Below are 24,955 nucleotides of genomic sequence, written 5' to 3'. Positions count from 1 at the left end.
CACCTAGGTTATTGCAATTCCATCATAATGGGCATGCTGACCCCCTCCCCATTCTGCAGCCTCCTCCTTGAGTACCCCGCAGGGGAAGAGTTTTGTATAACAATGGCGGACTACAGGCACACGGGAGCACATAGGACAAGAAGTAGAGATTCCACTGCAGGCCCTAGGGGAAAATGTAGCTACCTTCGCAGGTTGATAGCAGTCCCCTTGTTCCAGAGCAAGGTTTTCTAATAACAGTGCTCCATCCCCCTGGTTCAGGCTTACCTTACAGTTGCGCAGCATGCCTGACTAAGGCTGGGTTCACACTAGTGCGAATTGGATGCGGTTTTCCTGCAACCAATTTGCAATAGGAGATTGTTTTGTTCCATTTCTGGTCTGAATGCGGGCAATAATTTTGGCTGAAATCAGACCTGAAACGGTGAATGGAGGATGTACTTGACTCCTGCTGTGAGCCGCTGCGTATTCATATGTGAACCCAGCCTGAAGCACCATTTTCTGTCAGTTTATGATCTATTCCAAAGGTTATCACTACCTCTGAAACCGGCAGCTGCTAACACCTGTAAATACTCTTCTGCCTCTCCACCCCCTTCACACATAGCAGGCTGAACTGCCTAGTAAACTTCCATTTGCAGAATGTAAGGGGGATGAATTTTCACCACCTTTCACGCTACTGTTCATCTCAGTGCATTCTAGTCCCTAGATTAGTTCAGTCTAGTACTGCCCGCCCCCACATATTCTTCTGAGTGTGAAAAAAGAAGGCAAGGCCTTTTGCCTATTCTTGACCAAGCTGACTAGACTTGTATAATGGCCCAACTTTGAGGTTATTCCCTCCTGATAATTCTGATGCCTGGTACTCCATGGAAGGGATACTGAGCATCAAAAGTATTCATTTTCATTATTCAAATTTTCCATAGTTGTTGCACCCTAAAAGTCCCAAGGAACTCCTTGTTTCTATTTGTACCCATGGAAGGGGAGGTGAGGGGATAGACTGTTTATACTGAGACCCACGCCTATTCTTGCTCTAATTAATCCCTCTACGGATTCAGTTGATGGGTATTTGGAAAGTCTTTTGAAGTCCTCCTTTGTTTTGGCCGGTCCAGTCCTGCAGCCGACTTTTGCCACTTTGTCGATTTCCACATCCGCCTGGAAGAAAATCACCTGGCTTTTAGGAAAAAACTCAAGACCTTCCTCTTTTAGCAGATGATCAAAGCTCGCCACAGCGCCTAGAGGCGATTTCAGTTCGCATTTTGCTCAGACCATGCCAAACTGGACCAAAGAGTGATTTTTCTGCGGTTTATAGATGGTTCTCATCTTGTTGCAAGATTACAATGCTTGTCCTCAGCACCGCTCTCCTGTGTAAAATGTTCTTGTGTTTTGTGAATATGCGTAGATCTTATGGTTTAAAGCCTGGTCTGCAGAATCTTTGTGAACGGTGCACTTTTGCACACTCCATTCGAATGTGAGCTCCTCTTTGGAAGTTCCCTTGAGGAATATTTTAGGTGGCTACTGAGTGAAGAAGGCTCCTACCCCACTATCCTCAGTGATGCTTCCCTATTGATTGGGACTCCCTTTACATACAGACACGATGGGGTTGATTTTACTAAAACTAGAGTGCAAAATCTGGTTAAGCTGTGCATGGTAGCCAATCGGCTTTTAACTTCAGCTTTTTCAGTTAAGCTTTGACAAAAAAAACTGGAAGCTGATTGGTTGCCGAGCTGCACCAGATTCTGCACTCCAGCTTTAGTAAATCTGTCTATCTGTTCCCCCACTCAGAGTCCTCATACACTTTAGGTCCTTCACCTCGTGGCAGAGCCCTCGCAGTTAAGCCCACTGGACCTGCTCAGAACCTTTTTCGCTTTGTTGCCTCCTCCCCTTGACTGGGAAGTGGGGGGATACATCTATTGACAATTGCTCCCACATTAGAGCAAATGCATCAGGCCTTTCACACTGTCCTTTTGGAGAGGTAAACAAAGTCTGATCTCTGTTGCATGTTCTATCTTGCTGCTTCACAAGCAGCCTGCACCTGCTTGCAGTTTATAATCAGTGGGTAGCCATCTCCTTCCCTATTTGGGAAGATTACAAGGACTGTTCAAAATCATGCACATGGACCTCAATTATGCACATTCCATCATGCGCTTTAACAAAAATCTATTTTAATTTGTGTAGTAACCAGCCTCCTGTAGACATAAGTCAATGTAGCAGCATGGCTTCTGCCTAGTTTTCGGTAGATTTGCCATTATAAAGTTACATAGTCTAATTGAAAAAAGACACCAGTCCATTTAGTTCAACCAAGAAAAGTGAAGAAAAAAAGGTCACACAACCCCATATACACAATCCTACACCCACAGTTGATCCAGAGGAAGGCAAAAAAACAGCAAAGCATGATCCAATTTGCTCCAGCAGGGGGAAAAAAATACCTTGCTGATCCCCTGATCTCTCTCTCTTTCTCTTTCTCTTTCTCTTTCTCTTTCTCTTTCTCTTTCTCTTTCTCTTTCTCTTTCTCTTTCTCTTTCTCTTTCTCTTTCTCTTTCTCTTTCTCTTTCTCTTTCTCTCTCTCTCTCTCTCTCTCTCTCTCTCTCTCTCTCTCTCTCTCTCTTTCTCTCTCTCTTTCTCTCTCTCTTTCTCTCTCTTTCTCTCTCTCTTTCTCTCTCTCTCTCTCTCTCTCTCTCTCTCTCTCTCTCTCTCTCTCTCTCTCTCTTCTCTCTCTTTCTCTCTCTTTCTCTTTCTTCCACCCATAATGCTTCAGCCTCATCATATTCTCCATCAACTAGGTACTCATTTACACTTGCTTTGAGAACACTTCTTACATAGAGACAGACACCACTAGCCACCTGTTTTTACCCTGTCTTTCCAAAAGAGGACATAGCCATTAATATTAATAGCCCAGTTTTGTGAAGAATAAAGCCAAGATTCAGCAATGCCAATGGAATCGCAGTTCTCTTTATGCACCAAAGCTTCCAACTCACCTATTTTGCTTGGCAGACTTTTAACATTGGTCAACTTTAATTCATTGCCACATTTTGCACACGTATTTTGCATATTTTTTTTTTTAGTACAAATAGTACCATTTTGAATGGTTGGTTGGTTGTTTTTGACATGGGAACCTTCTTATCACCTGCCATAGCATCTTTCCCCCATTTCACCCACCAAATAGACTGCCTGACCTGTCTGCTCTATTGTAATCTAATTCTCCCACCCCCCTCAATACTTGTTTAAATACTCCTCCAGCCTTCCCATAAACTTCTCCCCCAGCATAGCAGACCCCCTTCCATTTTGTCTACGTTCCAGCAAACAAAAGGAAGAGCAAGCTCAGAAATGAGTTCTATGGAAAGTTATAAAGTTCCAGTAGCATCTGTGATCAATTAACCCCCAACCCCCAATTAGACTGAAGGAAGGAAAGAAAAAAAATGCTGTTTAAAAAGTGCCAGAAAAGGTGTTTAAAAAGCTGCAAGTAAAGGCCCCAAAGAAACTAAAAATGAGAATCGCAGTAATCAGCAAAACAGTTTTTCACTCTCCATGCAAATGGGTGACTTGGGTGACTGATTTGTGTTCTGACGTCAAACTGAAAATTTATTAGCCTACCATCTACCATTTGTTGGCCGAAAGTTGGACAACAATTGTCAAAAGGAGCGCACTAAAGGTAAGATTTTAGGACAACAGTCTGTCAACAGGCAATCCCCCTCCAACAATCGTACCGTGTGTACGAGGCTTTAGGCTCTGCCCTGAGTTTTGAGATGTGCTCTTAGTATTGGGGTCAAAGATCATGGGACTATCTATTTTGTGAACTCGGAGGTCCTTCCATTCTCGTTTCCTCAGAAGAACATGCCTTGGCACCAGTCAGCTTCCAGTACTAGAAAAGGTCACTTTTCCCCTGTTAGCGCCCCATCTTATGTGTTTGTTTTTCTTTCCACGTACAGTCAGTAGGTACCTTGGCACTTGCCTGTCCATCTCATGAGACATCAGTTACGTCTACAGACTCCCACCCATGGATTTTTCCAGCATCTCTAATTCCCTGATGATCGTCAGTTGGGCACATTCCAACCTTCCAACACTTTGATTTTGCACTTCTTGTGCACTCATCTTTTCAAGAAATTGCTTCTCTTTGTTGCCAATGTGACTTGCTGGGCCACCTTGGGGGCCTTCCTTATGTTCTGTTGCCCCCTGCAGCGCCCTCTGTGTGCTCAAATTGGTTACTCTTATAAGGGACATATAAAAAATAAAACAAAACACATTCTCTCTAATTCTGCCTTGGCTCCCACTTTGTTCTTCATGCTAGGGCCCCCTCCTTTTTTTTTTATACAATTTGTAGATAAGTTAACGTGAAAGCTAGCCCCACTTCCTTCTTCCCTGGGGCTCTTATTATTGTCTTATGGGGTGATGTCATTCTCCTCCATGTATCCTGCCTTGAAGGCATGTCAAACACTTACAATTCAACTTATGGATGGAGTCAGGAATATCCTCTTTGGCTGCCTAGCCAATTGACCACTTTTTTTTTTCATTCCGCGCAGGGCCTCCATGAGATTCCTCCTTCCGCTTTCACCCGGCTGGGTGGTTATTTTGCTTTTCTTCCAGGGCTTCTGCCCTCAGTGAACTCCCACCTGTTCTGCCTGAACACATTACCCCTAGAGATTGGCGTTATTGGTCTCTTTACAGCATCTAGCATTGATTCTTTAAAAGGAACGCTGAGCCACAGCCTGTTTTTCTCTTTCCATTTTTTTGATTGGTGGATTTTGAGCCTCTGAGGAGCCCTGCTTCAGCTGTCAACTCTATATTGGCCCTTCTTGTTCTTACTGTGAACCTGTTGCCCTCCTATTGCTTGGAGGATGTCCAATGGCCTCTACTGTATGATTAAGATGGTGGGATATTTTAAGTGCCTGTAAATTCCATCTCTTGGAGTACAGGATACAGGTCCCTCTCCTCTCCTTTTTTTTTTTTTTTTTTTTTTTTTTTCTGATCTCCTTATGAAAAAGAAAACTGAAGCTTCATGGAGTGAGCAGGGTTATATGGATACAGTGTGGAATGGTCCCAGCAAAGTGTTTCAGTGTCCAATCACCTGAAGGTAGTGGCATATAACCCATGATCTAAGAGATATATTTCCTGTGTCCTGTACTGCAAGATATGGAATTTACAGATGCATCAACATTCCTTTGTCTTCTCACTATAGATACAAATGAAAGTGGTCGCAATCAAAGGACAGTCGTGGATCGATGGCGTGAATCATTACAGTCATCTGGTAACTTTTCACAGATCTTCCTTCATTTGTCCACCTTGGACCGCAGCATCTTGTGGTCACGGTCCATTCTGAACTTCAGGTGTAAGGTGTGCCGTAAGAAAGGAGATAGCGAGAGTATGGTCCTGTGTGACAGCTGTGAGAGAGTTCACCATATCTACTGTGTACGACCCAAACTGAAGGTGAGTTCTTTTGAGGCCTTTTGCCGAAAATCTTTTCATTGTGTTCTTTACTGTTATTTTCAGGCACTGTATTGATTGATGCACAGATTGGCTGGGTGGTTTTTCTTTTCTTTTTTTTTTTTAAATTGGATAGTGTTTATTGAAAATTTTTCTTCCAACAATTTCAGTTAGAAAATAATGAAAAATGGAACAGAGGTGTCTTGGTTTAGAAGAGACACAATACTAAGTACAATATAAACAAAATAGTATAAAAGATATACTGAACAATTATTGTGCATACAATAATTCCACATAACTTATGACGATTGCCAACTGTGTACAGCAAGAGGGCATAACCATAACCTTCAACGGGTCACCAATGCAATGTCCTATTTAATATTCCAGGAGTAATTGAGTGTAATTGATCTTAGGACATCCCCTATGTTTATAGGTGAGCTCTTCTCTCCATAAATCTAAACTCAGCACTTCATTCCACTGTAAAAATGTTGGGGGTGAGGGTGATATCCATTTTTGCAAAATTGTGTTTACGGGCCAGGAACAAGTTCCTTGCCCACATTAAATACATTTCCTCAGGAAGGGTCTTCTCCAAGATTATACGTAGGAGAGCAAATTTTGGCTCTAAAGACACATGGGTTGGACAAACTGTGTTTGTGAAAATAGACCTCCAATATCAATGAAGTTTGGGGCAGCGCCATAACGTGAATAAGTGTCTCTATGGTCGTAATACATTTGGTGAAAATTGGAGACGCCGCCCTCCCACAAGAGTGTAGTTTCTGTGGAGTATAATGCACTCTGTGAACAAACAATTGGGTCTTTTTTTGAGAGGGGAGGGTGGTGGAGAATACTCTGGTTATAATTTCCAAAGCCTGAGTCCATTCATTGTCCTCTATTAAATCAAAGTCCTGTCGCCAGAGATGGAGGCTTTTTACTTGTGTTTGAGCACTAACGGCTACATGTAATGTGGACTAAAGGTCCCTTATTAGCCCTATTTTGGGGCTAGAAGTAGTGACCGCCAGCTGCTACCCATTGTACCAGGGCGACTTTGGAGAATTGAGAGAGTCAACTGTTAAAGGCCAAGTTCATCTTTGGAACATGTTACATGCTCTACCTGTATACATCATTAGTTGATAAGTTGACATACTGGTCAGACTGCCCGCCCAACTTTCAGTTTAGGTGGCAAAAGTACAGATAACATCATAGAAGAGGCAAGAGCCACGAGGCGAGCTGTGGGATGTGCTCTCATTCTCTTCTCTGTACACAGGCGGAACCCTTTCATTATTGGACTGTACACAGCTTGATTTACCCCCCTCTATCTCCTCTCCAGGCTGCTCCTGTCCAAGGAAGAGGGAAATGTGGATGAGGGTGGTAATCAAATCCTGTATAGTCCTAGAATTAAAAAAATATTATGCCACATCCCTCTTTATTATCAGATACAAAGAAAAGCGGGCAAAGAAAGGGCGGGTGAAAAAAAGCCCTAAAATTGATTTTTTTTCAGGCATGCATTTATCTTAAAATCATAATTTTATTAACTATCGCTGATCATAAAGCAGATTTCCCATATTAATCCACAGAACAGCATATGCACTGTGTGCCCTCAATGCATGGGCCGCCACTGCCCATTTATAGGTTATTAGGGTAACACCGCTGGGCACACAAAGGATGGGGGAAATAAAGGGCCCATGGGTCAGAACCAGCTGAGAGAAAGCAGAAACAGGCCCAACCGCACCTCTCCCATGGGAATCCCTGTCATAGTTATGTAATTGACTAATGCATAAATGTTGAAAACCCTTACAAAAAACTGAATTAAACAAAACAAAGCAACATTAAAAAGTTTGTACCTTATTTAAACCAATGTGTTTTCTCACAATGGCCTCCTGCACAAAAGAGATGTTTAACCATACTTAGAGTATCAAGAAAACTATAAGAGGAATAGTGATATATCGCATATAAATATCTGTACAAATGTAAAGTCTGTACAGTCTTGATCTTATAGTTCTGTGCTATCTGCTGCATACACACAGGAGGGAGAGGATCTGGGTGGTGGGGCTTGGAGAGGTTCCAGATTGGCCAAAATGTCTGGCGATCCTGGCACCGGGAGGTGGAGAGAGGCGACACAGCAGAAGCTGCTCCAGGAGAGGACACCGGAGCAGCTTCCCCCAAGCCCGCCACGCTCTCCCCTCCCACATCCAAGGTAAGGATGGGGGGGGGGGGGTGATGTACTGCTCTACCGGCGGCCTGGGGGTGGGGTTGTTTGTGGCTCCCCCCCAAAAAAAAAACACTAGCCGCCACTGCTTAATACCCCTATGCACCCAACAATTGCATGTACGTTTGCTCCCATAAAACCGCTTGATACTGCGATTTGGTGGGGACACTTATTAAAAATCATCCCAGCCCCATTTTTGTGTGTTTCACGAGCATAAAGCAGACTATTGAACAAGCCCTCAAACTGGTGTGTACTGTGTGCGCAATTCTAAATGGTACACTGATCTAGATGAATATATTTTTGGAGGGATGCTGATACAGAAATGCAAAAAGTTCATAGATCCACCAATTAAGGTCCTGAATGCTAAAAAGAACTGTGTGTTTCTTACAGTTTATTCCTGATGGCGAATGGTTCTGTGCGGTGTGCCGACCTAGACGACGAGGCCGCAAACCTGGTTGGAAAAAGCCCTCTGTGGCTAATGATGTGGAAGAGGAACATTTTGCAGAAGAGGAGGAGTTGCGGAGAGATTCTGAGGAGAAGGAGGAGGAAGAGGAGACAATCGTGTATGAGGAAGAGAGGTAGGCAAGAGAAAGGGAGGAGATTCAGAGCAGTAGGAATCATGTCATGAGAGAGACAAGGGAGGTAGCCATTGCTGACCCATCTGAAAATGATAGAGCAACAGCTACGAGCCTGACTCTCTCTTCTTGGTAACACAGCCCACACCCCTTGGTGCCTTGCTTTTTAGAATTTGTCGTAGTTTTAAGCGCTGATGCAGAAAATTACATTGACTAGACTGCATCAGTTTTGGTGTCCTAGATATGGTCAAATTCATAAAAAATTTTAGTCGGTTTTTGAATAAAAAGATCTTGCTGATCAACTTTTTTTTCTTTTTCTGTTTCCTAGTCTGTTTTTGCATACAAGTTAGCAGATATAGTGTGAGTTTTAGGTACTTCCAACTGTTCTCTTACATCAGAAACATTGGGTTCTAAAGTGCAAGTTATTAACTACCCTGTTTCCCCTAAAATAAGACCTAGCGTGATTGTCGGTGTTGGCTGCAATATAAGCCCTACCACCCAAATAAGTCCTACTCTGTTTCCTCAAAAATAAGCCCTACCCTGAAAAGAAGACCTACAAGGACTTTAACTAGGGCTTATTTGGGGGGTAGGGCTTTTATTGCAGCTATCACCGACAATCACACTAGGTCTTATTTTAGGGGAAACGGGGTATATTATAGTTAAGATCATATAAGAGATGTGTGAATATTGCCACTCCTATTTCTTTTTTGCAGATGGCGCACCATAGAAGTTATGGCTGCTTCACAATGGTGCTGCCTGAATCATCCCAATGCCTTTTACTATATTTATATCCTGACTTTTGACAGGTGACCAGAATGAAGAGTGGTATATGCCATTTATGCTGTATCTCAAAAATTAGAGCTGATAGGGGAAAAATCGTGACATTTTAGGAGTCCGCAGACCATATATACCAATGAACAGGTCTAACAGTTGAAGCACTAAAATATGTGTTGATGTGTCTAATTAGATACTGTTCTGGACAATTATTCAGATCGGGAAAATCCTGGCCTGTGTCTCTGTTCCAGGCTAGTAAGTTCAGGTATTAAAGCTTGAAAGAGGCAATATACTTGCTGATGCATCAGCCTGTTGAAAGTGCTGCTTATTTGCTGGTCCCTGCTGGGTGTGTCAAATTCTTGTTGATGCCACTGCATACTGGTTTTTGCTGTATGTTATCTGGATGTGTAGAATACCTGCTTCCCCCTACAAAACATTTTGTCTGAGAAGCAGATATTCTTCATACCCAAAGGTATGGAATACGGCAGCATTTCAATACACAGGCTGGCTAAAGGAAAGTATGATTTCTCACAAGCTTATGTTTTGTGTATGTGACCCCTGTTACAACAGCGTCACGTTTGTTTTATTGCTGGGACGGTATTAGTTTCAGCAGTGTTGCGTTTACTAGTGTGAGAGATTAACCTTTGTCAACCATTGTGTTTTGGTTTGGAGATGTGTCATTTATAAAGACACCGTGTAGTACAGCGATCCCTGGGGCAAAGCTGCCAATTTAACTTTAACCCCTTGTGCTAAGTAGAGCGTATGTATATCAGGGGGTAGGCGACCTGGGGCCCTCCAGCTGTTGCACGACAAGTCCCATCATGCCTCTGGGAGTAACTGTAACTCAGCCTTGCAATGCCTCATGGCAACCAGCTGGGAGGGCTGCTGGTTGCCTACCCCTGATGTAGACGTATAAAAAACAATTGACTCAGTAAAAGTTAGCTTAATGCTTTGGAGACATCGTTAAAGGGTTTCTTCTTTTTTATTTTATTTTAATTTTTGTTAAAACCGTAACCAGGTCAACAATTTACATTGCACAGGTTTTAGCAAACTTTATTGCAGAGTCTCTTCTGCCGCTGAACAAACAACAAAAGTTTCCTCTTATTCCAGGGATGGGGATGATGGCTAGGTGATGGCTACAAACCACTTGGAGCATATCTCAGAGAAGTAATAAAAATGTCTGCCACAGTTTTTGATTTAAAAGATTTATTAAGAAATCAAAGTCTAACGATTCCAAGAATAGAATGCGTTAAAATACGGCTGACAGACAATCGATGTTCAACATCATGCTGGATTATGAACCTCGATCTCACCCAAACCTCGGCTGACTCAGGCATATCAAGGCCGGTGGTGGGGGCGGCCAAAAGGTGTGTAGGTGCAAAATCTTGACTGGGCATCAACCCAATTGAATGGATGACAGACCACTGGTTGAACCCATAAGGGTCAGTGATGTAGAGAGGCCCCCAATGGACCGGGCAGAGTACTTCAAACTGCCAGATGGCACGGCTGTTGTCTGGCAGTGCGCCTGATGTGACGTCCCCAGCATGGAGTGATATCGGACCCACTCACCACAACGAGTCTTGGAATGGAACGCAGATGCAGTAGTAGAAGATATAGAAGGCTGTAGTCATGACAACAGCCTTCCATCTGCTCTACTACCGCATCTACATTCCATCCTAAGCCTTGTTGTGGTGAGTGTTGCCCTACTACTACCATCTGGCAGTTTGAAGTCCTCTGCCTGGTCCGTTGGGGGCCTATCTACATCACTGACCCTTACGGGTTCAACCAGTGGTCTGTCATCCCTTCAATTTGGTGGATGCCCATGTGACATCTGGTGCCTACACACCTTTTGGCCAGCCCTGATATGCCTGAGTTAGCCTGCCGAGGTTTGGGTCAGATTGAGAATCAAGCACAATTTTTAACCGCTAACTGACCAGCTGCCGCATTTATACTGTGGCAGGTTGGCACAGCTGGGCAAATCGCCGTAGCTGTACATCGCTTCTTTAACACGTCTTAGCAGGTGCGTGCCCGGCGGACGCAATGACCGCCAAGCACCCGCGATCTCTCGTGATTCCCCCCCCCCCCCCCCCCCCCCCCCCGCCAAGCGCTGCATTAAGAGGAATTTCTTGTTTTGCACAACCATCCCTGGAGTTTTGGTTCCCCTCTAGCTGCAGAGGGCTAGAATTCATTACACAGACTGCCATATGTTGGTTCTCCAAACAGTGCCTGAACTTTTCAGGAGTACATTTGTGTTTTTTCTTCTGCCTGCTGTCTTGTAGATACACAGCCCACTGTAGTAAGTAACTTCCTCAATCCTGGGTGATCTGGAGTACCTGATGTTATAAATAAGTTCCAGTGTTTATAATAAGGGAAACCATACTTATCCAGAATTCAATTAGACATATGCGTTCCCAGTATATCCATAGAGATCAAAAGATCCTTGCAGTAAAAGTGTTGGGAATGTTTGGAAATTTTCTTTAAATCCTGGTCAACAATTTAGGAAATGTAGTAAGCAAATCCCATGAGCAGGGAGTGGGATTTCGGAAGCATTCTGTGTACAGACCACTGCTATTGGAATTTGGCAGTTGTAAAGAATGCTAGTTGGCTGCAGATTTAAATGTGTTTCAGTGAAAGTGGAATTTTGATTCAAGTGTGAATATTTTGGTTTTGCTTTACACTTTATACCTTTCTTTTAGTGCAAAAAAGAAAAACAAAGCCAAAGTACAGTTACCTTTAAAGATAAAAGGAGGCAAATCTACTGGAAAGCCTGGACCTAAGAAACAGTCTGGGAAATCACCGAAAAGTCAGCAAGGAACTCCAAAAATCACTCCACCTGCTTCAAAGGGCAGAGGAAGAAAAGTCCATTCTGCCCCTCCACAAGAAAAGAAAGGAGGAGCTCGTCATTCTGTGCACACTCCACAGCCCGGTGCTGAAGGCCATGAGACATCTCTGGTAGAGTTGGTATCCACACCAGGCCATGGCCGGGGTAGAGGGAGAGGAAAAAAGATTAAATCTGTTGATAATACCCCGGAGTTCAGCCCTTTTGCCTTCCGTCCATTTACTTTGGAAAACCTTAAACAGATACCTATTGGACAAGAGGAACAGTTTGATCTCTTTACACCTACTCGGAAAGGCAGAGGAAGGGGCAAAAAACGATTATCAGGTGAGTTATGTCATTATCTTCCGAGAACAGAGAAAAATGGTGCACTGAAAGGGGGGGGGGGGGGGTTAGACCAGTAAAAAAAAAAAAACAGTAAAAAATAAGTCCAGAGTTTAATCCATGCATAAATCCAGATATACTGTACTAATGGCTGTTAGCTGAAAGAGTCAGAAGCAATTCTGCAAGGAAAATCCTAAACGGAGAAACACAGTGCCATTTGAGTGTAGTAAATCGGTTAAAACAACATTAAAGAAATAAAATTGAAAAGCTTGTATACATCAGGACTGATAAAGGAGCACACATGCGCCGAATGCACGCCACAACCCCCTTCCACAGCTTCTGGGATCATGCTCTAGCTGTCAGTGAAGTGTCAACAAGGGAAATCGTGTTAGCCCAGGAGCCCTGGAATCCACCAACACAGCTGAAACTACCTACCACCGAATGCACACTGCGGGACTGTCACCATCTATTGCAGAAGGACTTATTGTTGACACATAGTATACAAACTTTTCTCAATGCGAGTTGCCGAAATTTAGATTAAAGTTGTTTTAACTCATTTACTACACTCAGATGGTGCTGCTTGTTTCTCCATTTTGATCTCTTTATTTGCATTCATCCTTTTGGTATCACAAATTACCTAAATATATTAGACAAGATAAAGTTGGTCAGAGAGAATCTCAAAGGCACCGCATCCCAAAATAATATAGAATGACACATTGGGGATGCTCTTATATAAGAGCTGGGATTTTTTTAGGTGCCAGTAACTACAGTCATGTTTCACCATTTGATAGGTTTGCTCAGGGGATATATGCTACTACATCTGGACTGCTAGATTAAAAAGAAACATGTATATACATAGTAATAAAGGGTACATCCTAGATTCATAGTTGTATTTATATAATATACAAAACTTTGTGCAAAGGTATCAAAAAATCAACAATTAACATTCAGAACACAGAGATTGTTGAAGGGCAGTTAATTGCATTTTGACATTGAATCCACAGGAATTTTTCAAATAAAAATTAGTGTCCAATGTGCCTGGGAGAAGGGAGGAGAGATGGTGTCCCTCCCAGTAGGCCAGGATAAAAGGATAACTGAAAAGTAAAAGTAAATTACATAGGGCTTTTTAGCATGAAGTTTTCTTGCATAACTAAAGATGTAAGTGTTTCGCAGTGAAGGTAAACCAGCAATTGTGAGCATCCAAGAAATATAAGTATCTACCTGTTAATATGGCCTGTCGACAGATGAAACAAAGAACATAGAAATCGTTCAGTTGGAGACACAACATTTGTATAGAAAAAAATATTGGAATTAAAAAATGTTTTATTAGGATATAGTCACTTAAAATTAGTAGTGGCTAAAATTGTAAGATTCTGCACCTGGCTGAAGCATTGAAGCTAAATGATAGAAAATATTGAATATTTAGGATGGAGATTACAGGTAGGACTTGAAACTTAAAGATTTTTTTAGTCCTGGAGGTTTAGTGGCCTGTAACGTAAAAACCCATTTAATTTTGCGTTGTAGGATACGTCAACGTCTCCTCTCCTTTTATGGATGGGTGCCTGTTCTAATGTGAAAAAATTAATATGGGATCATTCAAAATTGTGGTACAGTCCCACATTGTCTAATGGGTATTTTGGGTCGCTTTTTCGATACAAGTGAAACAGTCTTGGATGCATTGAAAGAAGGCACACTTAGTCTTTCCAACATAAAACGCACTACAGTCACATTGCATAAGGTATACAACACCCACAGTCTGGCAATTGGCAAAGAATTTTGGTGTGTAAGCAACCATATTCGGTAAAGTAATGGTGTCAGTACACAAAAGAAAACAGAAACAGCACCAACCACAGGGAGAGGTGCCCTTTTTCCGTGGGAGTAGTTAATCTACCACCTTGTAAACCTAATGACTTTGCACCAATTGATCCTTTTAAAGACATTTAGATCTCCTAAAGGTAATTTCAGGCAGCTGGCCTATGTGTTTGAATACTGTGTCAGCCTGTTGTCGGCCTTTACTAGATACCACTATAGATAGATAACAGTATTCAAAATCTGGCATACAGTGTGATGTTGGCCCGTGAATCTAATAATCTGTTGTTAGATGGACCACTCTGCATTTTCACCTGATTTGAGATCTATCGCTGTTTTTGACCCAGATGTACGCCATCTTGAGACAGTATTTACTGTAACCTGTCTGTTGTAAGCTACTTGTAATACTTCCCTTTGCAAATTTAGGGATTGGTACAGTTGCGTTTTAGCCTAAGATATTGATTATAGGGGATACTGGAAATGGTTGAGGATACAAACTTGTTGCATGAAGCATTGTATTGCCCCTGCAGTAAATTCTTCCAGAAGCGCATTTGTGAGGTCAGGCACTGATTTTGACTAGAAGCCCTGGCTTGCGGTCTCTACTCAAATTCATCCCAAAGGTGTTATATCAGGTTGAGGTCAGTACTGCAGTGCAGGCCAGTCAAGTTCCTCCACCCCAAACTCGCTCATCCATGTCTTTATGGATCTTGCTTTGTGCACTGGTCCAAATCATTTGGTGGAGGAGGATTATGGGGTGGGATTGTTTTTTAGGGTTTGGGCTTGGCCCCTTGGTTCCAGTGAAGGGAACTCTTAAGGTGCCAGCATACCAAGACATTTTGGACAATTTCATGCTCCCAACTTTGTGCGAACAGTTTGGGGATGCCCCTTCCCGTTTCAATATGACAGCGCCAGTGCACAAAGCAAGGTCCAGCCCCCAACCCGATAGAACACCTTTGTGATGCATTAGAGTGGAGACTGCAAGTCAGGCCTTCTCGTTTACATCCGTTCCTGACCTCACAAATGTGCTTCTGGAAGAATGCTCAAACATTCCCATGGATGGTCTTGAACCTAGTGGAAGCTGTTGAAGCTGCAAAGGGTGGGCCAACTCAATATTGAACCCTATGGACTAAGACTGGGATGCCATTAAAGTTCATGTGCGTGTAAAGGCAAGCGTCCCAATACTTTTGGTAATATAGTGTATATAATAGACCCTAAAATCTAAAAAACCTAAAAATGCAGAGCTTCAAATACATTTTATATACAAACACCCATGTGAATTAAGATCCGCGTCCATAAATCTTAATGACTCAAATAAGAATCATATGAATCATAAACAGTAAAGTCCTCAGAGAAAAATAAATGTGATTCCAAAGTGTAGTGATCCTCAGACTTCATTCAATCCTTCAACGAAAAATAAAAACTCTACAGTGCCGTGCCTCCACCAAGAGTAGTTTCTACTATTGGTGGAGACATGACACATGGATCAAACAGAGAAATACTTTTGTCGCACTTTCTGGTTCTGCACACTTGTTTTAGTCAATAGTCACACAATATTGATGCCAGTAAGCTGTCATGACAGTGAAGTCACTAATATTCACAGAAGGTCCATAGTTGCAGTCTTGCATTTCTTTCATGACAGGTTTACTTTAAACCCTCTTTTGATTTCAAATGGTCACCTCTCCGCTTGTAAAACAATGATGAATTCCCTATCTTTTACATATCTGCTCTGTTATAGCAGCAGATGAGGCTCTGGATTTTATTTTCAGATGTTAACTGCCATTGCAGTCTCTCCTGTATAAGAAAGTGACATGCTTCTTGAAGTCAAAGATTCACACTCACAGATATTGCTCATCAGAATGGCTTATTGGGTAAACACAAGGTAAATGCAGCTACAGTATCAAATAAAAAAACTTGGCATGAGTAAGCACATTGATTCGTAGAAGTGTTCTTGGCCACTGAATGTTGCTGTATTTGCACTGTGATCACCAAATAGAACCTTCTTTTAATTCCCCCTAGTGTTGTTTGCCACTTTCTTTAAAGAAGAACTTGGCAGGTTTTCCCCTGTGGAGTGCATGCATCAGTTTTACACACCTTTTGGCTGGTAACCTTTAAATCAATGTTTCAGTTTTGAGTTAAGCGGTTTGGCAATTTGTAGAGAAATATGGTAGTTACCATTGCTAAATGCTAATTTTGTGGCTGTCATGTTATATAAGGTTGTTTGTTTTTGGTTTTGTTTTTTTGTTTGTTTTTTGAGAGGCCAGCAACAGAAAACAGGAAAGTTGTCTAAGTGAAAAAGACCAAAAAGGAGCAGTGTCTTAGCCACCATTGTAATATACATTTTTAAAATAGAGGGAATATGAGCAGCTACTGTTTATTTTTAACACTTGTGTTAGGGAGGCCGTTTAATATTAGAGGAAAGAAACTGGGAAGAAATGAAAGTTGTTTCCGTGGTCATCAGTCACATCACTTGTTTAATTTTATGGGACATTAAAAGAGTAAACCTGATTGGTCACTATGGGTAGCAGTTCTGTTTTGATTCCTATTATCTACAATGTCAGCCTGAATGTTATCTCCGTGCAGGTGTTCCTTAGGGTGTCTGTCGAAGGCTCATTGTAGAATACTTGCAAGTCCCTATACCAGGGTAACTTTCTCATAGTGGGGCATAAACTAGTGCTGGAAATTTTAGTAGAGTAGAGGAGACCCCTGTCGACATCTTTGCCAAAAGACCAGCTTCGAAAATGTGAGCTCCTCTGACTCGCATGCTCATATATAGAGCTGGAGATTCAATGAAAGACAGGAGAACATACCCCTTTTTCCCCACAGACTTCATTAGACTCATTTGTGCTGTGTCAGTCAGTTAGGTTTCCCTTCCCCTCTGGTAAACGGTGTGCGACTACTGCAACACACGGTAAAACCTTGTGCAGGTCATATCTAAATAGTGAGATGCTCTAGGAAATACCTTTGCAGCTTTTATTAACAGGATATTTTTGCTTGCCTCCCAGAAATCTCTACAAGCGATCAAGGAAACAGGAGAAGCTCTGGTCGACATCAAGGTGTGCACGAGTTATCTGCTTGTGAACAGTTGGTGGTAGATTTGGTGAGGCACGATGACAGCTGGCCTTTCATGAGACTGGTTTCCAAAGCCCAGGTAATCTAAAAGGGATGTGTTGTCATGGCTATACTTTTATATAGCACTACCAGTTACCTGTCAGATTGACTCTGAAATTCAGTTTGATTCTTTTTTTTTTTTTTTTTTTTTTTTTTTTTATTGCCGTCTTATTTTTCTTCCTTTTAAATTAATAATTTGAATGATTTAATATGTCCAATAAATGAGAACAATATAATGTAACTATTAATTTGAAGTAGGCAGCATGAATGAGCAAAGGAAAAAAGTAGAAACGTCGAATTAGGAAAAGAGGACTCTCAAAACCAAAGACCAGCCCTGCAAACATATGTACATAAAAAATGACTGCATGTGTTGATATACATGAATATTGAAAACAACCAAACAAAACAGAGTAGAAAATGGTTAGGATACCTAAGGGTTGGGGGGGGAAAGCATAAGACCATCTGAAGATTCGTGTTGTCAGGGACCCCATACTTTCAATCGTTATAATGGGCACAGAGGATACATGACAATTATTCCAATGTTAGTCAAAAAATGTGGCAAAAGAAATATATATGTATGTATCAACAGATACCAACAAAAAAATACTAACGAATATGCCAACAAAATTATGCCTGATCTATATCCTATATTGGAAACAATTGAATGAGTCCATCCAATAAGATCGTCTGATAAATTTAAAACAATTGAATCGATGAGCTCGGCCGATATGTTTGATAAATGTGTGTAGATACATTCATCCATGAATAAGTTAATTCTTCATGACCCATCCGTGTCCACATCAACTGAAATTTCGAAGACAGGAATAAAAATGCATGTAGGGGCCACAAAACTAGCATATATGACTGGGTGAATACATAGTGTTGAAAGGTTTCACCCAAATGGCATAAATCCATGAGTTATATATCGTCCGCTAGAGAAGGCGTCCTATATCGGTCTTAGGTGTCGTGGCCCTCATAGCAGGGGGGTCACTGTTAACTATATACCTATGCTAATATCAGAATTTAGGGATAACCATGATGAATATATAACCTAAGACCGGTGGATGGTACTGTTACCCTAAGAGCAAAGGTTAGGACATCAGTCAAACAAAGCTAACAACCATTAACCTAATCATAATAGTGGGAAACATCCCACCTAATATTTAACTCTGCTGGGATTCTGGTATGTAGGGTGAATATCAAGAACACTGCCTTTTATTATAGATAAATTTGTTCAATTCTGGTGGGTTATAGGAGGCATTGCCCACATCCCTAATGTAAGAAATAGAAAACGACAAAGAAACCTCTTGCAGGACTTTAGAGGGCAATGACTCCAGAAAAAAAAGTATGCAAAAATAGATGGATAAAAGGTTACAAATTTATTAGTACAAAATAAAATAGACACAGCATATGCTATGTTGACCATTAACAAAATTATATTAGATATGACATGTTCACAATGAGATCCAAAAAAAACCAACTAATTTTACATCATGCATGTATAAATAGACAGTGATACTCAACGCGTTTCAAGGTCATGCGTTATTCCTCTTCATCAGGAGAAAGTGGTATGATTATTATATGGTATCTACAATTCGTAAAGAAAAACAATAAGTAAAGAATATATACATAGTAAAACAAAGGTAGTATTTCCAGACAAGATATATATATATATATATATATATATATAACACATTAGTCTACTGATCATATGTCACATCTGGGATATTTGTATGGATAAAGGAGGGAGTACAACTGTAAAACAGAGGGTTTGGTATATCTACTTCTCTGTGAGTGCTCCTGTTTCTATAGGCAAAACTAAAATGCAGTTCTGTCAACGGGCCTACAGACACATTCATGCCATGAAAACATGCAACCTTTATCTCCCTCTGGGGAGACATGTCGCTGCTGGGCATGGGGGGTTCTTTTCCCAGCATATCATCATTTTTGATCCTGGATTGGATTCACCCGGGAACACATGGCAGTGCTTGGAATAAAATTCTGCTCCAAAATGAGCAGAAATGGATGATCCGTCTAAACGCCACATCTATCCCGGGACTGAACAAGTTTATCTCTTTCAGACCTTTTTTTTAGAAGGGTTTAAGTCAGGAGTCTCCGCTGCGAGCCCCCACCACACATTCCCAGGCGCGTGGTCGTGATGCGCTTGGCAAAGAAGGCTGAGTTCATGATGCACCTGAGCCCCACCCACCAAGGGTGGAGCCACACCCTACGCAGGGCGAAGGAGACCTGCGTCATCCACCCACCAGCACATGTTGGTGCCATAGCGGCCGGAAACGACTGGTCACATGGCAACCAAGTGATCAGAGGCTGGCATGATGACAGTCATCCGACGTCCCCTGTGTGCTGGATGACTGCCACGGGGATGCCTCAATTCAGACCCCATCTAGTGGGTGAAAGTGAGAAGGCAGGCACAGCCATTAAAGCAAAGCAATAGAACAGGAAAAGACAAAACTTCAAAAGACATCATTGCTACTAAAAAGCCAACAATGTTAGAAAACTACATAGCTGACAATGCTTATTCACTTTACATAAATAGTTTTTTTAGATCTTTGTGAATAACATGTCATATCTAATATAATTTTGTTAATGCTTGATATCACATATGCTGTCTATTTTACAGTTTATACTATTACATATGTAACCTATCTATTTTTTGCATACGCTTTTTTCTGGAGTCATTGCCCTCTAGCCCTCCCACAAGAGGGTTCTTTGTTGTTTTCAATGCCTTGTATTGACAGACTAGCAGTATCCTTATTATGGACCAGATTCCAGTGTTTGGCTACATTAGTGGACTTGTTTTTCTCAGTGCCCTACAAGTGATCGTCAAGCCGATCTTTCAACCAGCGTGTTATGCGACCTACATATTGTATGCAGCATAGTTCACATGTAATGACCTAGATCAAAAGCTTGGTATTGATAATTGATGAAATCTCAAAATTTCCACCAGTGACACTTGAACAGACGAACTTTTGATGTGGCGACAATAGTCGGATCCCCTCATGCCGCATGTGTAGTTGCCCTAATACCTTTTGAGAAAATGTTACTGTATGCAGGGTCATTAAAGAGAATAGGTAAATATTTAGTAACTGTATTTTTAATCTTGTCAAATTCAGTACTGTATGGTGTGGAAAATACTGGAACATCTCCCACAAAGGGGAATGTCTCCTATCAGTGCGAGACCCTGGGTTTCTATCTGATGGTGTGTTTCTAGGGACTTCACTAGCCACATGAGAGGCTCTGAGAACTTTTTCAGGATATCCTCTATCCCTAAATCTGTGAGCCATGTCGTCTGCTTCCTTAGGAAAATCCGCCACCTCACTACACAGGCGTTTTGAGTCTTAAGAACTGTCCAACCAGGACTCCTATGATGGTGTGTCCCGGATGACCAGAATCAGCTCTCAAGAAGCTTTACCGGCTGTGGGTTTCCTGTGTAGTTCAGTGACTACAGCACCATTCCTACCCAACAGCTGTACATCGAAATTCAATGGAAACCACCTGAAGGTGTCCAGTGAACCTCAGATTGAGATTATTATCGTTCAGATAGTGGAGCCATACATTGAAATCAACTTTGTCGTCTGATATGATTAAAAGCAGGTCATCAATATAGTGACAGAAAAATGATGTGTCCATGTGACGGTGGCTATCATGTTAAAAGATGCGGGTCCTCTCCCACCACCCCATATAGCGGTTGGCCAGGGAGGGCGAAAACTTTGGAGATAACGGTATCCGTCAAACATAAAGTTATGTGCAAGTAAAAAATCTAGATACAGCAAAATAATTTGTTTTGATTCTATTGCCGTCTCTTTATTTTTTTGCTTTTGTGCAGGATAGCTTTTTCATTTGCGTCTGAAATTGTCCTGATTTCTCAAAGAGAATTTTTTTCAAACAGAATATTTTTTTTTTTTTATTTTTTTCTAGGTTCCAGATTATTTTGACGTTATCCAGAAACCCATTGCCTTAAATATAATCCGCGAGAAGGTGAACAAATGTGAATACAGTTCTGCAAGTAAGTAACGTGATAGATCAGTTAAATGTCTTGAATTAGTTCCTTAACTATTTAGTTTTAATTAGTTGCTTACCAGCTGCCATCGTTATGATGGCAAGTAGGCTCTCCTACGCAAATCGTAGTAGCTGTACGGCGGCTCGTGATGGCAGGCGCACGCTGTGGGAACGTGCCCATGGGTCGGGCGGACTCTGTCCACCGGCAACCTGCAATCGCCTATTACAGAGGCAGAACAGGGGGAACTGCCTTTGTAAACCAGGCGATTCCCCATTCTGACAGGTGACATGACAAAGATCTACTGTTCCCAGTGACGGGAACAGTGATCTCTGTCATGTCCCTGGCAGCCCATCCACCCTGCAGTTAGAACACACATGAGGGAACACAGTTAACTCCTTGATCGCCCCCTAGTGTTAACCCCTTCCCTGCCAGTGACATTTATACAATAATTAGTGACTATTTATAGCACTGATCGCTGTATAAATGTCAATGGTCCCAAAAAGTGTCCGATCTGACTGCTGCAATCGCAGTCCTGCTAAAAATCACAGATCACCACCATTACTAGTAAAAAAATAAACATAATAAAAATGCCATAAATCTATCCTCTATTTTGTAGAGGCTATAGCTTTTGCGCAAACCAATCAATATACGCCTATTGCATTATTTTTGGCAAAAAAAAAAAAAGATATAGAAGAATATATATCGGCCTAAACTTATATATATATATATATATAAAATGTATTCATATTTTTTTATTTATTTTTTTGGATATGTATTATGCCATTTTTTTTTATTTTTTTTTAATTATCCCTTTTTGCTTATAGCGCAAAAATAAAAACCGCAGAAGTGATCAAATACCACCAGAAGAAAGCTCTGAGTGGGGGAAAAAGACATCAATTTTGTTTGGGTACAACATCGCATACCCACGCTATTGTCAGTTAATGCGACGCTGTGCCGTAACGCACAAAAATGGTCTGGTCAAAAAAAATGGTCTGGTCAAAAAAACCTGCTTTATTGAACCCATAGGGCCCTTTCAAATGGGTGACATTTGTGCCGGTTAACAAGGGATCCATGAACAGATCCCCCGCTGAATTGGAGTAAAACAGAACGGATGCCACTCTTGCGACGTTTAGTGTCTTTTTTTTTTTTTTTTTTTTTTTTTCAGGTTTTTACTTATGGAAATGTGATCTCTATGGGTGGGAGCATGTAAATATACTTGCGTACACCTATAATCACCCATTTCTGGGTAAAAGCTGACCCAAATGCAAACTTTTTATGTTTTGGTCCAGCGGATTTTGAGGTGGGTAGATCTAGGTGGACACAAGTCCACTTCCATATGCCCACCAATATGCATGTGTTGCTGTCCATTTTGATCCATGTAAACACATGGATCATGGAGTCCGAAAATAGACGGGACTGCCTATGTGAAAAGGGCCTTGTGGATTTTCAGTTGGACAGTGGCAGTCAACAAGTGAGCAGTAAACATTAGGATTTCTTGGAAAGTCTGGAAAGCTCTGAAATAAAAAGCTCAGCGGCTCTCCTTCCTGACGGGGGGGCTGGTCTGCGCTAATGATGAGTGTATTGATTATCAGTGCAGACCCATCAGCGATGCCAATCAGTGCTGCATATTAGTGCCACCTCATCTGTGCCAATCAGTGAAGGATTAAATCTACTTATTTACACAATTTTATAACAAACAAAACGTGTTTTTTGTTTGTTTTTTTTTTCCCCAAAATTTTCGGTCTCCTTTTTTTTTTATTTTTTTTTTTTATTTGTAGCGTAAAAAATAAAAAAGCTAGTGGTGATCAAATACCACCAGAAAGCTCTATTTGTGGGGGGAAAAAAGAATAATTGTTTGGGTACAGTGTCGCATGACCACGCAATTGTCATTCAAAGTGGGACAGCATTGAAAATTGACCTGGGCAGGAAGGGGTTAACAGTGGCCTGTATTGAAGTGGTTAAAGTATAAAGGCTCATATACACTATAAGAAAATCATGAAAACCTTTTCGTCCAAAGAATTTTCATATAGTGTGTACACCTCTTTCGACAGATGATGCCAAATTTTCTTACGAAAATTCCCGAAGGTGCAACCTCCAAACTTTTTCTCATACGGGAACAGAACCGAGCTATTTTTGATTTAATGTGTATCGTTTTCATACAAGAAAAATCTGATAGACTGCGCAAGGTCAGAAACGAAAAAAAAAAAAAAAGCCTTTGTCGTACGAGAACAGCGAACGTTCATTGGATTTTCTTATAGTGTGTACTCCACTTTAGGAAGTGAAATCTACCAAAAACTGATAGTTCATCTAAGATGCTACTTGGCTGTTTTTTTTTTTTTTTTCTTGCTGCCTTCTCAGTTGCTTCTCAGAACTGGTGCTAGTTATCCTATGACCACAATTTTCCAGGGTGCATCTAATTACTCTTGATTTTGCTGTGATGCAGGTGCCAATTTTATTAAAGTTCCTCCTTTCACTGGACAACTTGTGTAGTAGAAAATGTTGCTGCAAAAATGGCACTAAATGGTTTTTGCTTTAGATTTCCCATAAAAGATCATTTTTATTTTAGCCTTTAAAGTCTCTAGGTCTCTCTTCTGACATGCGATTTGTATCTGTTTCAGCTGAATTTATAGAAGATGTTCAGTTAATGTTCTCCAACTGCTTTGAATATAACCAACCTGACAGCAATGAGGCCAATGCAGGACTCCGGCTGCAATCCTTTTTCGTCAACGAGGCTCAGAAACTGGGCTTAGAAGTTCCTTTTAGCAAGCCGATCATTCCTTCTGGACCCATCAAAAAGTCGTGCATCTGATGCTCTCCGTTTTTTTGATCAGTGAGACTTTGTGGAGTCATGGTTTGCAGTTTCTGTTTCCAGAAAAAATATCCTGCTGAACTGAATTACCAACCATTACTCATCCACGTAAAGCAATAAGTCCAGCCGTCTTCTAATGACCAAGCACTGATTTCCTACACCACATAGCACTCAGGGTGATTGCAGAAAATAACTGCTAATTGGGGTCCAACCACGTATGTGTATTTTATATAAGTATATATACTGTATATGTATATCAGAATTACAACTGTTTAACTACTGTTGAGCTGTCTTCTTTTTTTTTTTTTGAGTTTAGTTGTTTTTTCTTGTTGATAGCTGGGCGAAAAATGTCTAGGCTAAAACTGACATTTCAGTTTTGGGTGGATGCAAGCAGGTTGAATCACCCCCACCAGAATATCATCTCTTTGGCACAGATGTCTCTACAGCAAATTTTCATTCATTCATATGAATTCTCATTTTGTTTTATTTTTAATGATGAAGAATGCAGCAGCAAGCGTGAGACCTTTACTTGGCTTTACAATAAGGGCTAGCTTCTTTGAGAACCAGAGAAAGACCAGAAAAAATAACTACCATTAAAAAAATATAGTTGAGTGTAGTTACCCCAAACAACACTACTTGAGTAAATTCATTGGGGTATATTTTTGTGGGGTGAATTCAAGCACCGAGAGTATTTTGACTATTCTAGATATTTATTTAGTATTCCAAGAAACTTGTGAATTTTTTTGGCTTGTATTTATGGAACTTTTGTACCTGAAGTTAAAGTATTTGTTAAGTAAAATGTTTTCCATGTCTTTAAAACAAAAAACAGTTTCTACTTTTTTTCATGAGACGGAAGCTTACACAATTACATCATCTTCTCTTTTCTTTTTTTTTTTTCCACTTTTAGTTTCCTGTGTGAAAAGAAATAAAAGTGTTACATAATTCTATTCAAAATGGGTGCTTGATTTAAGATATTTTTGTGGTTTGTTAAAGATGAAAACTGCTTCTTGTAAACCTCTGACTAGAAGTGCAGGTAGTACCAGGAGCCAATCAGGTGTGCTGGCACACACATGCACTGACAGGG

The 24,955-nt window shown here is 41.1% G+C and overlaps 1 protein-coding gene across 1 annotated transcript in view; it reads left to right on the top strand.

Annotated features, from left to right (window-relative positions):
• Positions 1-24,697, top strand: part of BAZ1A (bromodomain adjacent to zinc finger domain 1A) — a 134,177-nt gene extending 109,480 nt beyond the window's left edge. Inside the window, exons 23-28 of the mRNA XM_077464706.1 lie at positions 5,165-5,412; positions 8,006-8,193; positions 11,661-12,127; positions 16,936-17,081; positions 20,981-21,068; positions 23,681-24,697. Of these exons, the coding sequence (XP_077320832.1) occupies positions 5,165-5,412; positions 8,006-8,193; positions 11,661-12,127; positions 16,936-17,081; positions 20,981-21,068; positions 23,681-23,871 (1,328 nt within the window). The 3' untranslated portion in view covers positions 23,872-24,697. The remainder of the gene's footprint in view (positions 1-5,164; positions 5,413-8,005; positions 8,194-11,660; positions 12,128-16,935; positions 17,082-20,980; positions 21,069-23,680) is intronic.
• Positions 24,698-24,955: the final 258 nt, after the last annotated feature.

The sequence above is a fragment of the Lithobates pipiens genome, unplaced genomic scaffold, assembly GCF_037356315.1.
Source record: "Lithobates pipiens isolate NorthernLeopardFrog02 unplaced genomic scaffold, aLitPip1_a1.2 Scaffold_30, whole genome shotgun sequence".
Classification (NCBI taxonomy): Eukaryota; Metazoa; Chordata; class Amphibia; order Anura; family Ranidae; genus Lithobates; species Lithobates pipiens.
Note: the sequence above shows the minus strand (reverse complement) of the source record. Positions and strands in the feature narration are given on the sequence as shown.